This window comes from Gymnoscopelus braueri (genome assembly GCF_963280865.1).
Source record: "Gymnoscopelus braueri genome assembly, chromosome: 4".
In the NCBI taxonomy this organism is placed as follows: domain Eukaryota; kingdom Metazoa; phylum Chordata; class Actinopteri; order Myctophiformes; family Myctophidae; genus Gymnoscopelus; species Gymnoscopelus braueri.
The window spans coordinates 9,121,340-9,141,893 of NC_137605.1; the positions used below are offsets into that span (position 1 = coordinate 9,121,340).

Genomic DNA, 20,554 nt, shown 5'->3' on the forward strand with positions numbered 1-20,554 from the left:
TAAGACCGGGAACGCATCTTTGTCATTTTAAGATAGCCAAATCTTTGCTTCTGGGATTCTACAAATGTCTTCTAAATTTTTTTCTTAACATGTTGCTATAATATCAGTGATCCTCAAACTTTTTTCATTTCAAGGACCCCCAAAATGATATGTATTTGTCCGCGGACCCCCCCCATCTCAAAATATTTTGTTCTAGGGACCCCCCCCCCCAGAAGCAAAGATTTGAGTTTAAAATGTAGATATATATTCAAAGATTTGCACACTTTTTCACGATTGTTTAAAAATGTTTTAGATACATGTATACAAGCTCATATGAGCGTGTATATCCGCTATTTTTGAATAGCCAAAGAAATCTTAAAATGACACAGATGCGTTCCTGGATTGAATGGGTTAATTTATGAGGTGGAACGTAAACTAAGTATATGTACAGTACTAGGGGTGTATATGTACAGTACTAGGGGTGTATATGTACAGTACTAGGGGTGTATATGTACAGTACTAGGGGTGTATATGTACAGTACTAGGGGTGTATATGTACAGTACTAGGGGTGTATATGTACAGTACTAGGCGTGTATATGTACAGTACTAGGGGTGTATATGTACAGTACTAGGGGTGTATATGTACAGTACTAGGGGTGTATATGTACAGTACTAGGGGTGTATACGTACAGTACTAGGGGTGGCAGTGGTCCAGGAGGTAAACTAAGTATATGTACAGTACTAGGGGTGGCAGTGGTCCAGACCAGGAGGTAGAGCGACCGCTTGGGGAAACGGAAGGTTCCCAGTTTGATCCCGGGCTCCCTCAGAGTTGGTGTCAAAGTGTCCTTGAGCAAGACACTGAACCTAAATGCTCCCGATGAGCAGGTTGGTGCCTTGCATGGTTTCCTCTGCCATCGGTGTGTGAATGGGTGTACTGTATGTACTTACTGCACATTGTAAAGCACCTTGGATAAAGGCACTATATAAATGCACCATTTGTCATTTAATCCTTGTATGTTACATAACTGACAGGCAGTGTTATTTGTATGTCAATCGTCATATATTGTTATAAACTTTTTGGGTGAAATGATTAAGAAATATCTTTCATTTTCTGTTTTCTGAAAAAATAAATAAAATACATACAGTAGGCCATTATTTTAAGGTGGCACATTTTTCTTTTCACTCCACTACAATTTAGTCATAAAGTTACTTTATAGATTTAGATTATTTGATTTGATTATACATTTTGGGAAATGGGACTATCTGTGTAATGAGTACATTTACTTGTGGTACTTTAAATATATTTTGATGACAATACCTTTGTACTTTCACTCAATAAATGTTGAATTTACTTGTAACAGAGTATTTCTACATTGTGTTATTGTTATTTTACTTCTTCCACCATTACATCAACCTGTTTTCATCATGATGCATAGTAGAAACCCATCTTTAGCTTTTCAGCATGGTCAATGGTGCTGTCTGTTTATTAGTGGCTGATGGGTGTTCTCTCCTCTCTCCTTTTTCTTTTTAGTTTTTGATTTTACAATGTGGGCATTTCACAGACGCTCTTATCCAGAGCGACTTACAATAAGCAAGGTAATCACATACATCAAATGCAGTTATCATCACAGTTAAGCCAGGAACCTCACATCAGTCTAAACAATATATTGTCAAAAATAATAATCTTTACATTGAAACTATAGGATACCAGGTAAACAATGAATCTAGCATTTGTCTAAATAACATTTTAACACTGGTGAAGAAAAAGCAAGTCTATATAAGTAACAACACGAGAACAAATGACTAAGGTCTGTCAGTGTGGTCGTCATATCTAGGTCATTATATTGTTGATTGCCTCTAATCTGTGACCAACATGTCTTAAAGTAATGACCACTAGATTGCAAGAAGTTTCATGCTCCCAAAAGGAAGAAGAAATCATTGGTTTTGGTGACCCCATGACCTTTACTCTAGTGCCACCACCAGGCCAAACTTTAAAATGACAGCAGTTTTAGTCCTCTGTGGCAGAGTGGACTGTTGTCATTTTAGTGGAAATCTTTTTTCAATTATAAACCTTTAAACTTGATACTTTTTGTGTGTCTGTGTTGGTTGATTTCCACCTCTGAAACTATACAAACTTAAAACACAAAGATCAGAAACTAGTGTTTGGTCGATTTTTGCCAGACCCAAGGGGTCGGGCTTACATGAGGCTTTGTACCTGTTTCGTCCATACATGGGCAGGGGCCATTTGTCCTCCGGCCCCAGCCAAAAAAAAGTTTGTGACGTCCCCTTTCGTCACGAACTATTCATGACATCATGAACTTCAGTTATAAAGTGGTTTGTCGGTGTGTTACATACTAGGACTTCATTTTGGGTCTGGCAGAACCAGGTCTCCTGGTCTTGTTTTCTTCTCTGCTGTAAAAACGCTTCTTGGCAGTAACTTTTATACTGTTGGAAAGCCTGTTTATTTCCCTCTTAAATTGTCCCCAATTTGCAAGGACCTCCTGGGTCTCCCCATAGGATTCCACTCTATGTGGTGCTGATGCTGGGTGGGAGGGACTGGTTGCCTAGCAATGTGGAAACTACTGCAACCGACCAATGACAGCTATTGGGACAGGACAGCCATTATGATTCTGATGATCATTACTATTTGCTGTGCATCTCAGTACCCACATGCTCCTATACTATTTATTTAACTGGTTCTCAAAGTGCGGTCTGGGGACCCAACAGGTGTCCTTGACAGTGTTCCAGTGGGTCCCCAGCAAAAATGAGGAGCAGCTCAACACACTTAAGCTCTGTTAATTTGTTTTGGCGACTCAAAGAGCAGATCTTACAAGCTCACAACGCATCGCATGCGATGCGTAATTTTGTGAGCTTGTAGATCTGCTCTTTTTGAAAAAATGCTGTCAAATGTTGACAAATCTTCCCTTATGGGGGTCCCTGGCGCTAAATATTTTCAAATGGGGGTCCGCAGCCAAACACATATCAAGTTGGGGGGTCCTTGACCTGACAATTTTTGAGAAAATGTTTGAGAACACCACATACACACATTTTAAACTTTATTCCTTTTATTCAGGAAGCAGCATGTATGTAAACATACACATGACAGATATGACAGGTGCATCACATGTGTCCCATACAGGTTCCATACTGCACACACATGGAATGTTTAACAGGTTGTGAAAGAAAAGCAGAGTGAAAATATACATGGAATCCATCCAGAGGCTCTTCTGAATGGGATTATATATTAGATCAAAGTTAAAAAAAAAAAAAAAAAATCCTCTAGTACCCCTCCCCCCTCTCTCTTATCTCCTTCGGTTCTCCCTTCATATCTACTCCTCCCTCATCTCTCTCTCTCCTTCTTGTACTTGCTTCAATGCTCTGTCTATTATCTCACCTCCATCCATCCATCCATCCATTCTCTCCTCTGTTCACTCATGTTTTCATATTGCACTTATCTTTTCCTCTCTTCCACATTCTCAGCCCTCCATGCAGACAAACAACAACACAGGCCTTCTTCTACCAACCCAGGTCCTACTGCTGTTTACCAGGACCTCTAGTACTGCTGGTTTTACCTCCTACCAGGACCTCTAGTACTGCTGGTTTTACCTCCTACCAGGACCTCTAGTACTGCTGGTTTTACCTCCTACCAGGACCTCTAGTACTGCTGGTTTTACCTCCTACCGCAGGATCTCTAGTACTGCTGGTTTTATCTCCTACCAGGACCTCTAGTACCGCTGGTTTTATCTCCTACCAGGACCTCTACTGCTGGTTTTTACCTCCTACCAGGACCTCTAGTACTGCTGGTTTTATCTCCTACCAGGACCTCTAGTACTGCTGGTTTTATCTCCTACCAGGACCTCTAGTACTGCTGGTTTTACCTCCTACCAGGACCTCTAGTACTGCTGGTTTTATCTCCTACCAGGACCTCTAGTACTGCTGGTTTTATCTCCTACCAGGACCTCTAGTACTACTGGTTTTATCTCCTACCAGGACCTCTAGTACTGCTGGTTATACCTCCTACCAGGACCTCTAGTACTGCTGGTTATACCTCCTACCAGGACCTCTAGTACTGCTGGTTGTATGTCCTACCAGGACCTCTAGTACTGCTGGTTTTATCTCCTACCAGGACCTCTAGTACCACTGGCATTATCTCCTACCAGGACCTCTAGTAATGCTGGTATTATCTCCTACCAGGCCCTCTGGTGTTACTGGTTTTATCTGATACCAAGACCTCTAGTATTGCTGGTTTACCAGGACCTCTAATACTGCTGGTTTTCTATCTTACCAGGACCTCTAGTACTGCTGGTTTTACATCCTACAAGGACCTCTAGTACTGCTGGTTTTACATCCTGGCTACCAGGACCTAGGATCTATCCTACCAGTGGTTTTCTATCTGTGTATAAATAACGTACATCACATTTTGCATCCATGGAATGTCTGGTGAATAGCTGGACTAACTGGATTAGTCATTTAAATCCAGATATAACTAGAAAATGTGCTCCTCGGAGCACAAGTCTCCGCCAGCAGACCTTGGCCTTCTGCGCCTTTGCGTCTTCATCAGGTTTCAGATGCTCATTTGCTGCTTCTTTAGTTTGCATAATGGGAGTTAGTTACAGTACATTGTGTGATCTCAGCCTCCTATTTATATATTTATATTACATATTGTGATGTCACGTAAAACTGACCAATGTTAGGTGTTCTCAGAGGAACACACACACGCACGGACGGGTGATTTGTACTGCAAGGTACTGTTGGTAGAATGTGCGTGGTTTTTGGTGTTCTGCAGGGGCGACTGAATATGTAGTGTTTGCATCTAAAGAATGTTCTTCTTGAAGCAATGTGTCATATGGGAGTGGTCGTAATTGACTGGTTTGTTCAAATACTTGTCTGTCTTCTTCATCTTCATTGTTGTCTTGAACAGTTTCAGCAGTTGATTGGTGTGTTTGATCTATGTCAGTGGTACTGTTCCAATCAAGACTGATTGGTCCTGTCTTACCTCACTTCAAAAAGTAGGGGCTTTTTGAAGTGACACACCAATTTATAGGATTCTATGTCGTCATGCGTCCCTCTAGCCAATCAGAGGCATTGGTGTCAACATATTGACACGTGTCACGTGGAGCTTGACCAATGTTAGCTTGGCTAACAATGTTTGCTCACACAAAGCGAAAACATATTCTCCACCTTCGGCGGAGACAATTAGTTGTAGAACTAATGCAGCTTCTTGGACAGGGGACTTGAACAATGTGTAGCATTGTACACGATACAGGATAACTAACATGAAGTGGGAGTAATAGCTGTCTCTAAGTATTGTAAAAAGACAGCTATAGACCGCCGAAGTCTGACGTCATTTACACATCCTTTGTTTGTCTACCTGGTTCGCAGTTTTCCACCCCCGTTCTGAATCCCATAGACGTATTTAATATCGCGTCAAATAAGAACTGTGTTCCAAAAATAAACAAATGACCACGGCGGGTTGACTCTTATGGATATGAAGCATCAACTGACGGTGAGAAAACGCTAATGTTACTTCCGCCGAATTAGTTACATTTTCGCCAGAAACAGACTGTATCAAATATAAGTGACTGACTATCATAAACGATAAAGAACCTCCTCCCTGACAATAACGCCGACACGCGGTGTTTATTTTTGGACCACAATTCTTATATGAGACGATTCTAAGATGACCCAATGTTATTCTCCATAGAGAAATTACTTCCGCAAACCTGGGGATGAACGAGTCACGTCAGGACTTCGGTGCTCTATATGAAGTGCACAAGACATCAGAATTAAGCGATTTTCACACGGGGAGCGATTCCACTTTCACATCACACCTTACAGGTGAAATGATGTTTCGCACAAAAACGTTAAATAATTTGTGCTGCATCCACAGGGTCGCACATCGCCTCATGAGAACAGATATGCATTGACGCGAGTGAGTGTGTGTGTGTGTGTGTGTGTTTGTGTGTGTATGAGATGAACACGAACGCTCGCCTCTCATTGAAAGTGAACTACCTGTTTGCTTCCCGTGTGAGAGGCCCTTAAGAAAGGTGCGCCCAGTAGAGCGAAAATCTCCACCAGGAGGCACGTCCTTAATAATAATTGCATTGTATTCAGTGAAGTTTCTTTGTTCAGAATTAACTGGCGGAGATTAACAAGACGTATGACTCTTTGACTACCAAGTGTAACCCAGAATCTTCCAGAACATTAAACTTTCCAGAACCCAGTGAAGTTCTGAGATGTTTTGTGAGAACCGAAGTCTGACATGAGTGCCGCTAGAGGGCGCTATCTCCCTGGGTAACAAGAGTTATTCTTTCTATTGAAAATACCATAGGGTCTCAATAGCGTTGTGGCATATAAGAACTGTGTTCCAAAAATAAACAAATGAGGCTGGCGATTTTACTCATATGGATATGAAGCATCAACTGACAGTGAAAAAGTACTAATTTATCCAAAGAGTAAGAAAATAAATCAATTTTATCCAAAACACACAGACGTTATCAAATGCAACTCAATATCATAAACAACACAGTCACATACCTGACAGAATCGCCGGGGTTTGGAACACAATGTTTATATGGCTCAATGCTAAAATGACCCTATGGTATTTTCAATAGAAAAAAAAACTTCGGTGACCATGGGGATAACGGAGGACTTCGATACTCCATTAACTAGACCCAGGGAGGTAATTCATTAAAAAAAAGAGAAATAGCTGATCTGCAAAGCTCACAGTCTTGAAGTGTTGTGTGGCTTGTAGATCAACTATATATAACATTTGAAAGCACCACGTTCTGAATTCTGGGTTCCAAGTACTTAGGGTTAGTACTATACCTCCTGAGCAGGGCCCAACATTAGGTTCTGGAGAACCTTTCTGAAACAAGAGCCATAGTGTATGGAAACAAACCCAGAACCTGTTAGATGACACGGCACGTTTCACTAAAATAGTTGTAGTTGGAAAAGAGCCATTTTGACGTGTCAGAGCGCTAACAGCTAATGATAGCTTTGAAAGGAGGAATGTTCAAGCAGTCATGTAAGACTTTTCATAATCTAACACAGTTTTATTTTCAAGGACCCCCCCATAAACAGAACCAAATGGACCCTTACGGGTCCATTTGGTTCCATTTGTACGCTCTCAGAGTTACAGAGCTGTAAGGGTCCATTTGGAACCTCCCTCAGGTCCTGGACCCCACTTTGAGAACAAACAACATCATTTGTGGTCTTCTTTAGCTTAGTGTTTCACAACTAGTGAGTAGGGACCCAAGAGCGGGACGCCAGACATCAGGAGAATAACAAATATAAAAAACAAACGGCGCAGGAAGAGGTTTACAGGTAGTTTTCGAACTGGTCCTCAAAATAACCAACAATAATTCTGCTGCAACTATGACCCAAAACCACCTCAGAGAAGAAGGAAATATCAAAAGAGATAAATATTTAAGTTATTTTCTGTTGCTGTCGCGATACATTCCAGGGGAACTACAATACAAAGATATGATCAAATTAATCCTTTTAACATAATGGAATAGCATAACTTGGTTTTATACAAAAAAATCCATCGTTTTCAATTGTTTTGGTTTTGACTGTGGCCAGCAGATGGAGCCAGAGGACTTACAGTTTGTTTTTGTCATTAATACTGCTGTGTTGCTAAGGTCTGGCTGTGTGTTTCTACAGGAGCAGACATTTAGAGGACTTCTTCTCTGTGGTGCTGGTGATCTTCACCTCTCGACCCGCAGGGCCCTGTTGACAACAAAAAGGTAAAAATTACACCCTGTCAACAACAAAAAAGGTTAAAATTACACTGTCAACAACAAAAAGTTTAAAATGACACCCTGTTAACAACAAAAAGGTTAGAATTACACCCTGTCAACAACAAAAAGTTTAAAATGACACCCTGTTAACAATAAAAAGGTTAAAATTACACTGTTAACAACAACAAAAGGTTAAAATGACACTGTTGACAACAAAAAGGTCATTATTACAGTGTTAAGAACACACAGGTGATTATTACAGACTGTTAAACTAGGACAAACTACAGACAGGTCATTATTACAAAAGCCCGACCGATGCCAGATATTTGGGGCCGATGCCGATTTTGGACAGTCCAAGACCACCCATTACCCATGTTTTTGTTTGTGTGTGTGTGTGTGTGTGTGTGTGTGTGTGTGTGTGTGTGTGTGTGTGTGTGTGTGTGTGTGTGTGTGTGTGTGTGTGTGTGTGTGTGTGTGTGTGTGTGTGTGTGTGTGTGTGTGTGTACAGTATATAATGTATATAATATATATATATATATCAGATCTACAAGCTCGCGACAAAAACGTTTTGAAAACGTTCACCTACAATGACATGCACAAAATAGGGACGGCAGAGGTTGAAAGTGGTCAGGACACATTGGCTGCATAATAGCAGATACCAATGTAGTAAAAAAAAGTCAAATAATGGTCGATATAGACCAATATATCAGCACTATAATTATAACTATATTATTCACCATGTATTTTTCTTTTATAGTTGGTGTGAACTCTGCCATCCACTTGACTTTTGTAAACTATATTTTTATAGTTATAGTTATAGTGCTCAGTGTGAATGGCCCGTTACACAGGAAAACTACACGCATTACAAGACAGGTCAAAGGTCACAGCGACTCACCGGCTTCTTACTGGACTTCTGTAGAATGTCTCTCGCCAGGGCCAGGACGGACTAGAGAGAGAGAGAGAGAGAGAGAGAGATGGACACAGATGTAGGTGAGGGGAGCGACAAAGAGAGAGATATAGAGAGACAATACAGATAGAGATACAGGGAGAGAGAGACACAGAGAGGCTGGATTAAAGTGAGTGTAGTTTGAACGGAGGTAATTTAAATCCGGTTTAATTGCATACGAGTGTCATTGTGTCAGGCAGGCAGGCAGGCAGGCAGACAGACAGACAGACAGACAGACAGACAGACATGTCATTTAGTCGAGTCATGTGTGCAGAGATTCCTCTTATCTGTTCAACATTTTATACGAGCCGTGGTGATGTTTGGGATGTTTGTTCACACAGGCTTTCTGTGTAGGAGGCCTTTAATTCCCTGACCTGTCTGTGCCCCTTTAACACATTGGGTGCCAAAACCGTATATATACGGTTTTGCGCATACTAACGTTGAGTGCCAAAACCGTATATATACGGTTTTTTTTTTTTTCCTTCACAGCAACAGGAAATATCACTCCTACAAGATTTAGACTCCAATCCACCTCCTGGTTAACTTATGACTTCAAAAACCTGTATCTCGGCTCCTGTGCACTTTTTTTTTTTACAATGTTAATTTAACTATTTTGAACTGGCTGCAACTATGGAATGGATTTCCGAATGTTTTAAATTTTTTCCCCCCGATTGTACGAGACCTGTATGTGTGTAATGAGGGGATCACCGTGAGGACGGTGATCACTGAATTTTTTTTGTGACTACTTGAAAAAGGTTCAAAATGTTTAAAAAGTCCTGGCACTCAAAGTATAATATTTTAATAAACCTCTGGCACCCAATGTGTTAAGAAAGAAGGAATGCACTTTCCCTTTAGAACGCCTTCGTGGGTGATTTGTCCCGCTGTCATGTTAGTCACTTCAAAAGACGGGAGTGTTTGCTGTTAATCAGTAAAGTACTCAACCCCTACATGAGTCAAAGTATAGATACTGCTGGTCAAATACTGTATTACTCAACTACAAGTGAAAGTTGCTCCGTCATATTTGTACTCGAGTTAAGAGTATTGGAGTACATGCTTTAAAAGTATTTCAAAGGTACAGATTACAAAGTACATTTTCTTTTTAATATCAATGCTTTGCTGTATTGAAATGTTGACATTTCCCCCAAAAAACATTTTCGGGGGAAAAACGCCAGATTTTTCAGACGTTTTCAAAAATATTATCTGATATGAAAATAGCAGATGTACAAGCTCACAGCTTATGGATCTGCTATTTGCCCTACATTTGAAATAGGGCTGAAGTGGGTAATCCCCTTCCTAGAAACGAGGTGGAGTCAAAAGTCCAATATTTGTCTTTGAAATGTAGTGCAGTGAAAGTCATCCAAAAACACAAATACTCAAGTAAAGTAACATTCACTTAAGAACAGTGCTAAAATAAATGCACTTTGCTACTGTTAATCAACTTTATTAACATGATGTATGTTTGACTATGCCTCTTGAGCGGGTACATTAAATACATCTGACAGGGTATAAGAGCCTGTGTTGTTCTTCTGCAGGAAAATGGAGGGTCAGTGTTTATCACTGTTGTTGATCAGTCTGAATAAATCAGTTTCTTCTGGAAAATCAACGCCTGCACGCTTGTCTTTACTTCCCACTATCAACCAGACAGACACAGACAGACAGACAGACAGACAGATCACCTCTTCCACATTGATGCTGGACTTTGCGCTGGTCTCAAAGAAGCGGATCCCATGATCCTTTGCAAGCTGTGAAGGAGAGAAGAACACGCCCGTGGTTATTACACAACTTCCTGTTCCTTATCGCAGCCAACCCCAGCACTGATAAGAGTGATAACTTGTTTATGATCCACTCCATGCACACACACGCACGCACGCACGCACGCACGCACGCACGCACGCACGCACGCACGCACGCACGCACGCACGCACGCACGCACGCACGCACGCACGCACGCACGCACGCACGCACGCACGTGTCCTCTACAACAGTAGAGGACTGTGGTTGTACTGGTCAGCTCCCAGTACAACAGCAGCAGACTGTGGTTGTGCTGGTCAGAAGGGTGAATGTGCTGCTCAAGGGCGCCTCTACAGTCAGACATGTGTCCCTGCAGCCTCTAATGTGAACTTTAAATCAAATGGACCAGAATGGATTGGTCACCTTACCTTCTCTCCTGTGTCCTTTGAAACCTTCCTCTTGGCTTCGATGTCACACTTGTTGCCCAGCAACATCCGACTGACGCCCGCTGATGCATTCTGGGAAGAGAGGAGAAAGGTTTGTAGTAAAGTGTTTAGGTCGAGTTTGCATGCTGGGATCAGACACTGTTCTAACATCTTACAACCAGTGGTGGGAAAAGTACTCGGATATTTTACTTAAGTAAATGTATCAATACTGCAATATAGAAATACTCTGTTGCAATTAAAAGTCTGGAATTCAAAATGTACTTGAGTAAAAGTACAAAAGTATTGGCATCAAAATGTACTTAAAGTACCAAAAGTAAAAGTACTCGTTATACAGAATGTCCCATTTAAAGTTTTCAAATGTATAAAAATCTTTTGAAAATAGCAGATCTACAAGCTCACAATGCGTCGCATCGCGACGCATTGTGAGCTTGTAGATCGGCTATTTTCAAATGGCCGAAATGTATATAGGGCTAATGCATGTTTTGTAATAATAATCAAAATCTACAAAGTAACTAGTAACTAAAGTTTTCAAATAATTGTAGTGGAGTAAAAGTAAAATATTTTGATCTGAGATGTAGTAGAGTAGAAGTTAAGTATTGGAAATTGGAACTACTCAAGTAAAGTGCAAATACCAAAATTGTACTCGAGTAAATGTACTTAGTTACTTTACACCACTGACTCTAGTCAACAAACAACACGGTAAACAGTCACATAAGTACAGTGCAAAGAGAACAATCTAGTAGTGCTTCAAAGTAACCGGGATACCAGGTAAACATCAAACCTAGCACCTGTCTAAACAACATGCTGTCTAAATAACATTCTTAACATGTGTGGTCACGAACACAACAAATCTAAATGACAAAGCCATGTGAACAAGTAACCAATTATGTATGTTTCCAAAGTAAACTAGCAACCATTGAAAAATGCAAGGAGAGGAGTGCTAGGGAGTGAGGTGGAGACAAGAGTTTTCAGACTGCGGTGGGAAATGGGGAGTGAGTCCGCAGTTCTGACTGCAAGCAGGGGGAGTTTGTTCCACAGTTTGGGAGCAATGAGGGAGAAGAGTCTAGGATGTAGTCTGGTAAACCCTCCCTCCGGAAATCTCATTTGTAATTTTTTTCAGGAGTGAGTCTGGCATGATCTAGCCTGGTAAACCCTCCCTCCGGAAATCTCATTTCTATTTGATTCCAGGAGTGAGTCTGGCCTTATCGCCCATTCTGCAATATTGGCTGTGGGCTGGAGTTGGGCGGGAGTAATACCGTTGACTGACAACCCCTTCAGCCAATGATAATTGTTCCCCTTCAGCCAATCAGCAGTTCACCAGTCTAATGTGACGCAACGGGACTTTTGAGACGGCGAATGCCCAAAATGGGTTGCCTTATTCGGATACATGGGTGTCACTGCCTGCACCTACCGGTTCTCTAAAAAATATTTTTTAAATAGGCTTTGTCATGATTAATTGACCACATGTATGAAGTTAAACAACTAAATTCTATCCAAACGATATCTTATAAGTAAATTCCGTGCCTCAAAATAGAAGTTAGAGAGCTTTTAGAAGTAAAAAAATAGCGGAGAATATAGCGCACAAGAAAAAGATGGCTGCCGTTCGTGTTTTGGGCTCACTCGAACTCGCCACCTGATTGGCCAACGTAAGCTGTCAATCACAGAACAATGAGCGACGACGCTGATAGGCTCGGCCGTTTGGCACAGGTTTGGCATACACAGCCAATATTGCAGAATGGGCGATAAGGCCAGACTCACTCCTGGAATCAAATAGAAATGAGATTTCCGGAGGGAGGGTTTACCAGGCTAGGCATGATCGCCCATTCTGCAATTTTGGCTGTGGGCTGGAGTTGGGCGGGAGTAATACCGTTGACTGACAACCCCTTCAGCCAATCAGCAGTGTCCCACTTCAGCCAGTGCATTTTTACCACTTCCAGACTAATGTGATGCAACGGGACTTTTGAGACGGCCAAGCCCAAAATAGGTTGCCTTATTAGGATACATGCGTGTCACTGCCCGCCCCTGCCGGTTCTCTAAAATTTTTTTTTCAAATAGGCTCTGTCATGATTAATTGACCACATATATGAAGTTAAACAACTAAATTCTATCCAAACGATATCTTATAAGTAAATTCCGTGCCTCAAAATAGAAGTTTGAGAGCTATCTGAAGTTTAAAAACAGCGGAGAAAATAGCGCACAGAAAAGATGGCTGCCGTTCGTGTTTTCTCGGCTGCATTCAGGCTGCACTCGGTGCCATTCGGGCTCACTCGCCACCTGATTGGCCAACTTTCGCTGTCAATCACAGAACGATGAGCGACGACGCTGATAGGCTCGGTTTTTTGGTAATGCGCTAGAAACGCCCATACAAGCCTTCAGGCCAGACTCCTTCCTAAAATCAAATGGAAATGAGATTTTACGGAGGGAGGGTTTACCAGGCTATCTAGGATGTACCGTACAGTGTTCATTTCGTCGACTAAAGCTATGACGAAAAATGTTCGTTGACTACCTTTTTTTCACTGACAAAAACAAAATAAAAACAAAATAAAAACTAAGCTATGATGACTAAAACTAAGACTAAATATATTGACAATTTCGTCAGCAAATAAAAACTAGACTAAAATGTTAGTGAGGGACTAGTGGAGAAGAGATCCAGTAGAACTAAAAGACAAGTCATTTTATGTTTGGTTGCGCTCAGGTGTTGCGCTCTGAAAATAGCAGATCTCACAACGTGCTGTGAGCTTGTAGATCGGCTATTTTCAGCATGTAAAATCAGCCATTACGACACCATCAAGTGCCCTGCCTCAGCCTAGATCGGGGGCGAATCTCGGGCATAGATATCGTCTAGTGTGGGGGTTCAAAGATCCAATCTGAACCCTCCCGAGTTGCTCACAGGACGGTCGGGGCCGCTCCGACCATTTTCAAACATGTTTGATATTTATCTGGATCGCTACTATGCTTGGTTGCGTGCGGCTGTCGCGCTCCGAAAATAGCAGATCTGCAAGCTCACAACGCGTTGTGAGCTTGTAGATCTGCTATTTTCGATAGCTGGTTTACAAATCAGGCATTGCGACGCCATCAAGGCCCGCCAAAATAGATTTTAGTTGACTAAATCAACTGTAGATTTAGTCGACTAAATTCTTGTGATATAAACTGCCCACAAAAAGTCTGGAAACGTAACTTTGGTCCATAATTTTCCCCCTTCAGTAATAATAATTGATATAGTATTTTATGCAGAGTGGCAGCATTATTTGGTGTCAACCCTGGTACCATTTCCAAACGTAAGGATCGTGCAATCGTGGAATGAGCAACACAGCCAAACGTGTGGGTGGTGCTTCCAAAAACTTCCAAAAACTTCCAAAAACTGCCAAAATCCGGAGCATGGGTCTTGCAACTTTGTTGAGTTTGTTTGTGCTCCAAGCAGCAACACTGCCCCCATGGAAAGATGCCACGTTTGTCCCTTCAGGATAAGGCCTCTGCAATAGGGCAAGTGAAGCTGGTGTTCCGTTACGCAGATTACGCATTATTTGGTGTCAGGCAGCCCTGGTACCATTTGCTGCCAGGTGTGTGCCAGTCACAGGTGTGTGACTGGCAACCTGAGCATGGGTCCTGCAACTTTGACATCTGTCTTTGGTACCGTTGTGCAAATCTTGCCTGTAAATCTCTGGAAGAAAACCTATGGTTCCTCAGTGAAGCAAGGGTGAGGAACCGGTCTTCTTGGGTTGTTCTTCCTTTGACTTCACCAGTCTCACAGAAAGTTTGGAAGTGGTACCAGGGCTGACACCAAATAATGCTGCCACTCTGACTCTGCATAACGGAACATGCTTCCACTTGCCCTATTGCAATGTTTGCACGACAAACGTGCCATCTTTCCATGGGGGCAGTGCTGCTGCTTGGAGCATAAACAAACAAAGTTGCATGACCCATGCTCAGGTGCCAGTCGCACACCTATGACTGGCACCTGAGTGACTGGCAGATCACTCAAAACAAGAGCGATTATCAACAGAAGCATATTGGGGGATTTTGGCACATTTATTTGGGGCGCTACCTACACGTTAAGCTCTGTTGCTCATTCCACGATTGCACAATCCTTACAAGCTGTACCTCGTTGTAAAGGTGACTAATCAACGATAAAAATAATATAAAACACAATACCAATTGGTATTATTAAAGGGGAGAAATAATCGCCCGAAGTTAAGTTTCCGAACTTTTTGTGGGCAGTCAACTAAAACTAGACTAAAAGTAAACATTTCAGATGACTAAAATATGACTAAAACTAAATGGAATTTTATTCAAAAGATTATGACTAAAACTAAATCAAAATCTGCTGTCAAAATGAACACTGCTTCAGCGAGCATGCTGGGAGGCCAGTAAGGAGGGAGTTGCAATAGGTTATACCACAGATTTTCCTTTCGATCTGATACCAAGTAATACCATGGCTAATATCCCGATTTTTACACACATGCTTCCTCATTTTAGTTTTTTGGAGTGAAATGACTCCAAACAATACTTCTCTTTCTCACTGCCATAACCGCATTCTCTGTGTCTGACCTCGTTGTGTGACTGACTGCCTGTGACGTAGTGTGTGTGTGTGTGTGTGTGTGTGTGTGTGTGTGTGTGTGTGTGTGTGTGTGTGTGTGTGTGTGTGTGTGTGTGTGTGTGTGTGTGTGTGTGTGTGTGTGTGTGTGTGTGTGTGTGTGTGTGTGTGTCTGTATGAGGAACAGAGGCAGAGGGCAGAAGGAGAAGTAAGTTCAGATTTAATGCTACTGAGAGAGATCTGCCACCAGACAGCTAAATTAGCAGGTCTGCCAGCCTGCAGAGGGACATTTGTTTCTGTTTCATTCCATACACCTATTTCATCATCCTAAAATGCCTATAGTTTCATGTGCTTACAGACACCTCTTGTGCTAACAAGAGCATTAAATACTGTATCCGTTACATTCGTCTAACATGGGAACCGTTACATGACAATAATATAACCGCTTAGGCAGTGGTTCTCAAAGTGGGGTCCGGGGACCCCCAGGGGTCCTTGAGGGGGTACCAGGGGGTTCCCAGCTAAATGATCGACTCTTAGGAACCAAATGGAGCCTTACAGGTCTGTAACTCTGAGAGTTATGGACGGACCATGGCCCTAATGCATACCAAACTGGGGGGTCCTTGAGATTAGAAGGTTTGAGAATCACTGATGTAAACAACACATGACCGGCTAGCGACAGTAAGCAGCATCATGTGACTAGAACCTGTCAGCTTGTCACGTGACTGACCTGTCAGGTTTGTCATGTGATCTGTCAGGTTTGTCATGTTGTCACCCAAGACACATACTATAGGCCCAATTCCAATGTCCGCCCTAAGCCCTCAAGCCCTGAACCCTCACTGACTTAACCCTTTAAGACCTGAGGCGATTCTTAATTTTTTTTTCTAAATCCTAACAGTTTTTTGAAAAAAATCAACAACAAAAAAAATCACGATTTTTCAAAAATAGCAGATCTACAAGCTCGTAGCGCGGCACTCGGTGCCGCGCTATGAGCTTGTATATCTGCTATTTTTGAATAGCCAAATACATCTAAAGTGACACAGATGCGTTCCAGGTATCAATGGATTAAGTGATGTCAGCTGGTAAGCGCTGGAGGGCGAGAGGCTGCAAAGGGCTCCAAATGGAATGGGACAGCACTTAAAGGACGACTTCACCCATTTTCAACCTGTCTTCGTATAATTGGTCCTCACTAATGCTCATGATAATATGGCACCATTTTTGGCTACTCAGTCTGTGTCTCAGAGGAGGGCTGTGGACAGTTCAGAAACCAGTCTACCAGTGACATCATCGGTGGGGAATCCAAGCTAATAGAAACTACAGGCTTTCTATACCTTTAAAGTTGGCATGCTATAACCTATAATGGAAGCCATTGTTCTTGCGTTAAAAATCAAAAGAAATATTGAAGAAGCAAAAAACCCTTCCTAACGATGATGTCACTGGTAGATCTGAAGTGTCCACAGCCCTCCTATGAGACACAGACTGAGCAGAAAAAAGGACACAATTTTATCAGGAGCTTTTATTATTATTATTATTATTATTATATTTACGTTATTCAGTTCGTTTTAATTTGTGTTCAGATTTGGTTTGTTATTTATTCATTTTACTTTTAACTAAATATACATCTTCCATTCCATCTCCCTTTGAGAACGGTGAGAAAGCGCTATTGTCATTCTAACCGCGATGACCACATGACTAATTTTCATACTTAAATGGTTGACGTTTGGAGGATTCCTCTCATTCCCCTGGTAACGCTATGAACTGTGGGTAATTCCCTTAGCCAAAGTCTGCATCGATGCTGACTTACAGAAAGGGCGCATAAAGGGCTCTGCCTGAGCCCTCATTGACTTACCCATTTCAAATGGGACAGCCCTCAAGCCCTCGCAGACTTCACGTGAACGCACGGCTAAAGGTCTTAACAGACGGGGAGCGGTGGACACGGGCGTTACCGCTCGGATCAGCGGGGATCGCGCCGCGATCATTTGTTGTTTTGTCCTCCTGCCCGGTGCGGGGAAAAGAAAAGCTCACCACAATCCAGCTCTTGCCGCCCGCGTGTGTGTGTGCACAAACGAGCACGAGCGCGAGAATTTCACGGGACCGCGCCTGCTCGCCTCACCACCCCTCAACTTCTCTGCACATCCCAAATAATCGCCCGCCTCTCATTGAAAATGAATTACAGAGGCGCGTCGGCCGCTTCCCGTCTGAAATGACCTTAAGTCAGTGAGTCTGTGAGGGAGTGGGTAGGAATTGGGCTGTAGAAGAGCAAGACAACAACCCAACTGGCTTTTACTTCAAGTATCTGTGTGACGTAATGTAGGTGGTCGCCCCTTAAGGAGACAGGAAGCAGGTTGGAGTCTATTCATTTCAATGGGAGAAGTGGTCACTGAACAAAACTTTGGACCCATTCTTCACAAGCCACACAATCTTCCCAACATTCTGACACGCTTTTGAGATGAATCAGGAGAAAATCGACTTTGTTATCGTCCTATCTCTGTTCCAGCAACACACTAGCACCAGTAAACATAGGACATTCGCAAGATCTGCCGTCAAACAGCGCCCACTTAGGAGACCATTTGTGTACCATTTCGCCCCTAGTGGCTAAGCGTGAGTTGGGCTATCCTCCTAAATTAAGCATCTTTGGTCATGTGACAAGAGGGGTTCAGGTCGTCTTACCTCTTTGATGCTTTTCATCCAGTTCTGAATGTTCTCATACGACTTCTCATCTGTGATGTCATACACCAGGATGATTCCCTACACAGACAGACAGACAGACAGACAGACAGACAGACAGACAGACATTAGGTTTAAGAGTTTGAATAGCTCTCATAGTTAAAGGTGGTGTAAGTGATGTATTTTGGTCTAAAAAGGTTAAAGCTCTATATTCTCATAGAAATCATTGCTATTGTGCTAACAGAAAATATATGTTCAGGTGGGACACCAATTTCATTCAAGCAGGACAGAGAACCCATTTATCAGCTTAAATTTCTGTCTGCAGTTTATTTATTTTTTGGGTTTGTTCATCACTTACAATTTCACTTGTTTATCATCGCTCTACTGATTGGACGAAATTATTTGTTTCCTGACCAGATTTTCTGTTTACTAAAAAGCTGGAGAAACAGGGGGACCCCTGTTACCGAACAAACACACTATAGCAATGATTAGTGATAATCAATGTAGAGCTGTTTAACACTTATTTCAACAAAAACACATCACTTACAACCCCTTTGTGTGTGTTTTGCGTGCTCGTACAGGCGCGCGCGTGTGTGTGTGTGTGTGTGTGTGTGTGTGTGTGTGTGTGTGTGTGTGTGTGTGTGTGTGTGTGTGTGTGATGTCTCACCATGGCTCCTCTGTAGTACGCTGTGGTAATGGTCTTAAACCGCTCCTGTCCTGCTGTGTCCCTACACACACACACACACACACACACACACACACACACACACACACACACACACACACACATTGAAAATAACACACTGCTTGTGAATGACACCTACCAGTAATTAAAGGTGTATCGATACTGTCCATCTACACAGATGTCTGTATAGTTACTTTTATGTTTTATGACTAGTTTTATGTTTTAAGAGACTATAAAATCAAGTGTATGGGATACAAAGTACACAGTCTGTGATGCTGTGATGCAGTATTTAGTTGCTGTCGTCCATATTCTCACTTTTCGTGTTTTTTCATGAATGAATGCCCTACTTGATCATATGACAGCGTCACACAAAAGCGAAACGTGTCGCTTCGCGCTGCGTTTCGAGCTTGTGGATCTGCTACTTTTGCTGTTTTTGAATTTGAATCCTGTTTTGGACACATGAGGTCCAGTTTTGGACATACAAGGTTTCCACCTGCAATGATATTAAACCGAGCCAGTTACACATCCACAGTTTGTACACAACTGTTTCTCAACCAGTGGTCCACGGACCACTAGTGCTCCATGGCATAATTGCAGGTGGTCCATAGGAAAATGTTTTAAAATTTAAAGAAATATATATACATGAACATGTATTATTTCTATAAAAATATGTAAAAAATAGGGTTAAATAGGGCTACTTATATTCATCAAATGTAATAAATGTGGGAAAGAAATAATTGAAATAAAATATTGACTGTCGACACTGACATGCTAAAAGGTATGTCAAATCACTAGTATTGTTTAAAACATTTCAATATCATAGAAATGACTGTGTTCTGGCTTTATATATATTGTATTCATGTGGGGTGGTGGACCTTAAAAGAGCACTTCACCCACTTTAAACCATTTTAAACTACAGCCTTTCTCTTCCTGGAAAGTTACTACTGAAATAAGAAGCCTTTGCTTCTTGCATTAATAAATAAAAGACATTATTTTTTGAAATCTTGTTTGAAATGACCAAACCTGCCTAGTGCCTACTGACTATGTCACTGGTAGGCAGGCTTCTGAACTGTCCACAGTCCTCCTCTGAGTGAGTGGACAAAAATGGTGCCATCCTTATAATTAACATTTTTAGTGAGGAGCAATTGTATGAAGATAAGGTTGAAAATGGGTGAAGTGGTCCTTTAAGGATTGTTCAAAACATGCAAGTGGTCTAGAGCTCATAAAAGGCTGAGAACCGACTGACTGAGTGACTTTATAATGCGTGTGTGCCTGCCTGTGTGCGTGGCGTGCGTTGTGTACATAGTATGTGGTGGACAGCTGGACAATGCAGACAGTCATAAACAACAGGGAGGTTCCTCTTTCCTCAGGAAAACATTTCAACAACAAAACGCAGAGAAAGCAACAGTCAGACGTACCCACATGGACCCTATGGGTCTACGACATTTAGATTTCAAAGTGCCTCATAACTCTGAGAGTTAACCCATTAATTAAGGCCTGAGGTTCCGATTCTACAAATGTCTTCTAAATCCTAACAGTTTTTTGAAAAAAAACGTATGTTTCCATGTCAGTGGTTCTCAAACCTTTTCATGTCAAGGACAGCAAAATTATATGTATTTGGCCTACGGACCCCCATCTCAAAATGTTTTGTTCCAGGGACCCCCCAGAAGCAAAGATTTGAGTTACAAATGTTCGCTTTAAAACAATATATATTCCAAGATTTGCACACATTTTCTAAAAAATAGCAGATCTACAAGCTCGTAGAGCTTGTAGATCTGCTATTTTTGAATAGCCAAAGTGTAAAATAATGCTTTTTTAACTCAAAT

General features: G+C 41.8%; 1 protein-coding gene across 1 annotated transcript in view; it reads right to left on the reverse strand.

The window, feature by feature from the left end:
* fam189b (family with sequence similarity 189 member B) overlaps positions 1 to 20,554 on the reverse strand; it is a gene marked incomplete at its 3' end in the record, with an annotated part of 54,650 nt that overhangs the window by 26,416 nt on the left and 7,680 nt on the right. Inside the window, exons 3-7 of the mRNA XM_080425721.1 lie at positions 18,711 to 18,771; positions 18,047 to 18,124; positions 10,828 to 10,917; positions 10,345 to 10,410; positions 8,618 to 8,668 (exon numbers count right to left, since the gene is read on the reverse strand). Coding sequence (XP_080281847.1) covers positions 8,618 to 8,668; positions 10,345 to 10,410; positions 10,828 to 10,917; positions 18,047 to 18,124; positions 18,711 to 18,771 — 346 coding nt within the window. The remainder of the gene's footprint in view (positions 1 to 8,617; positions 8,669 to 10,344; positions 10,411 to 10,827; positions 10,918 to 18,046; positions 18,125 to 18,710; positions 18,772 to 20,554) is intronic.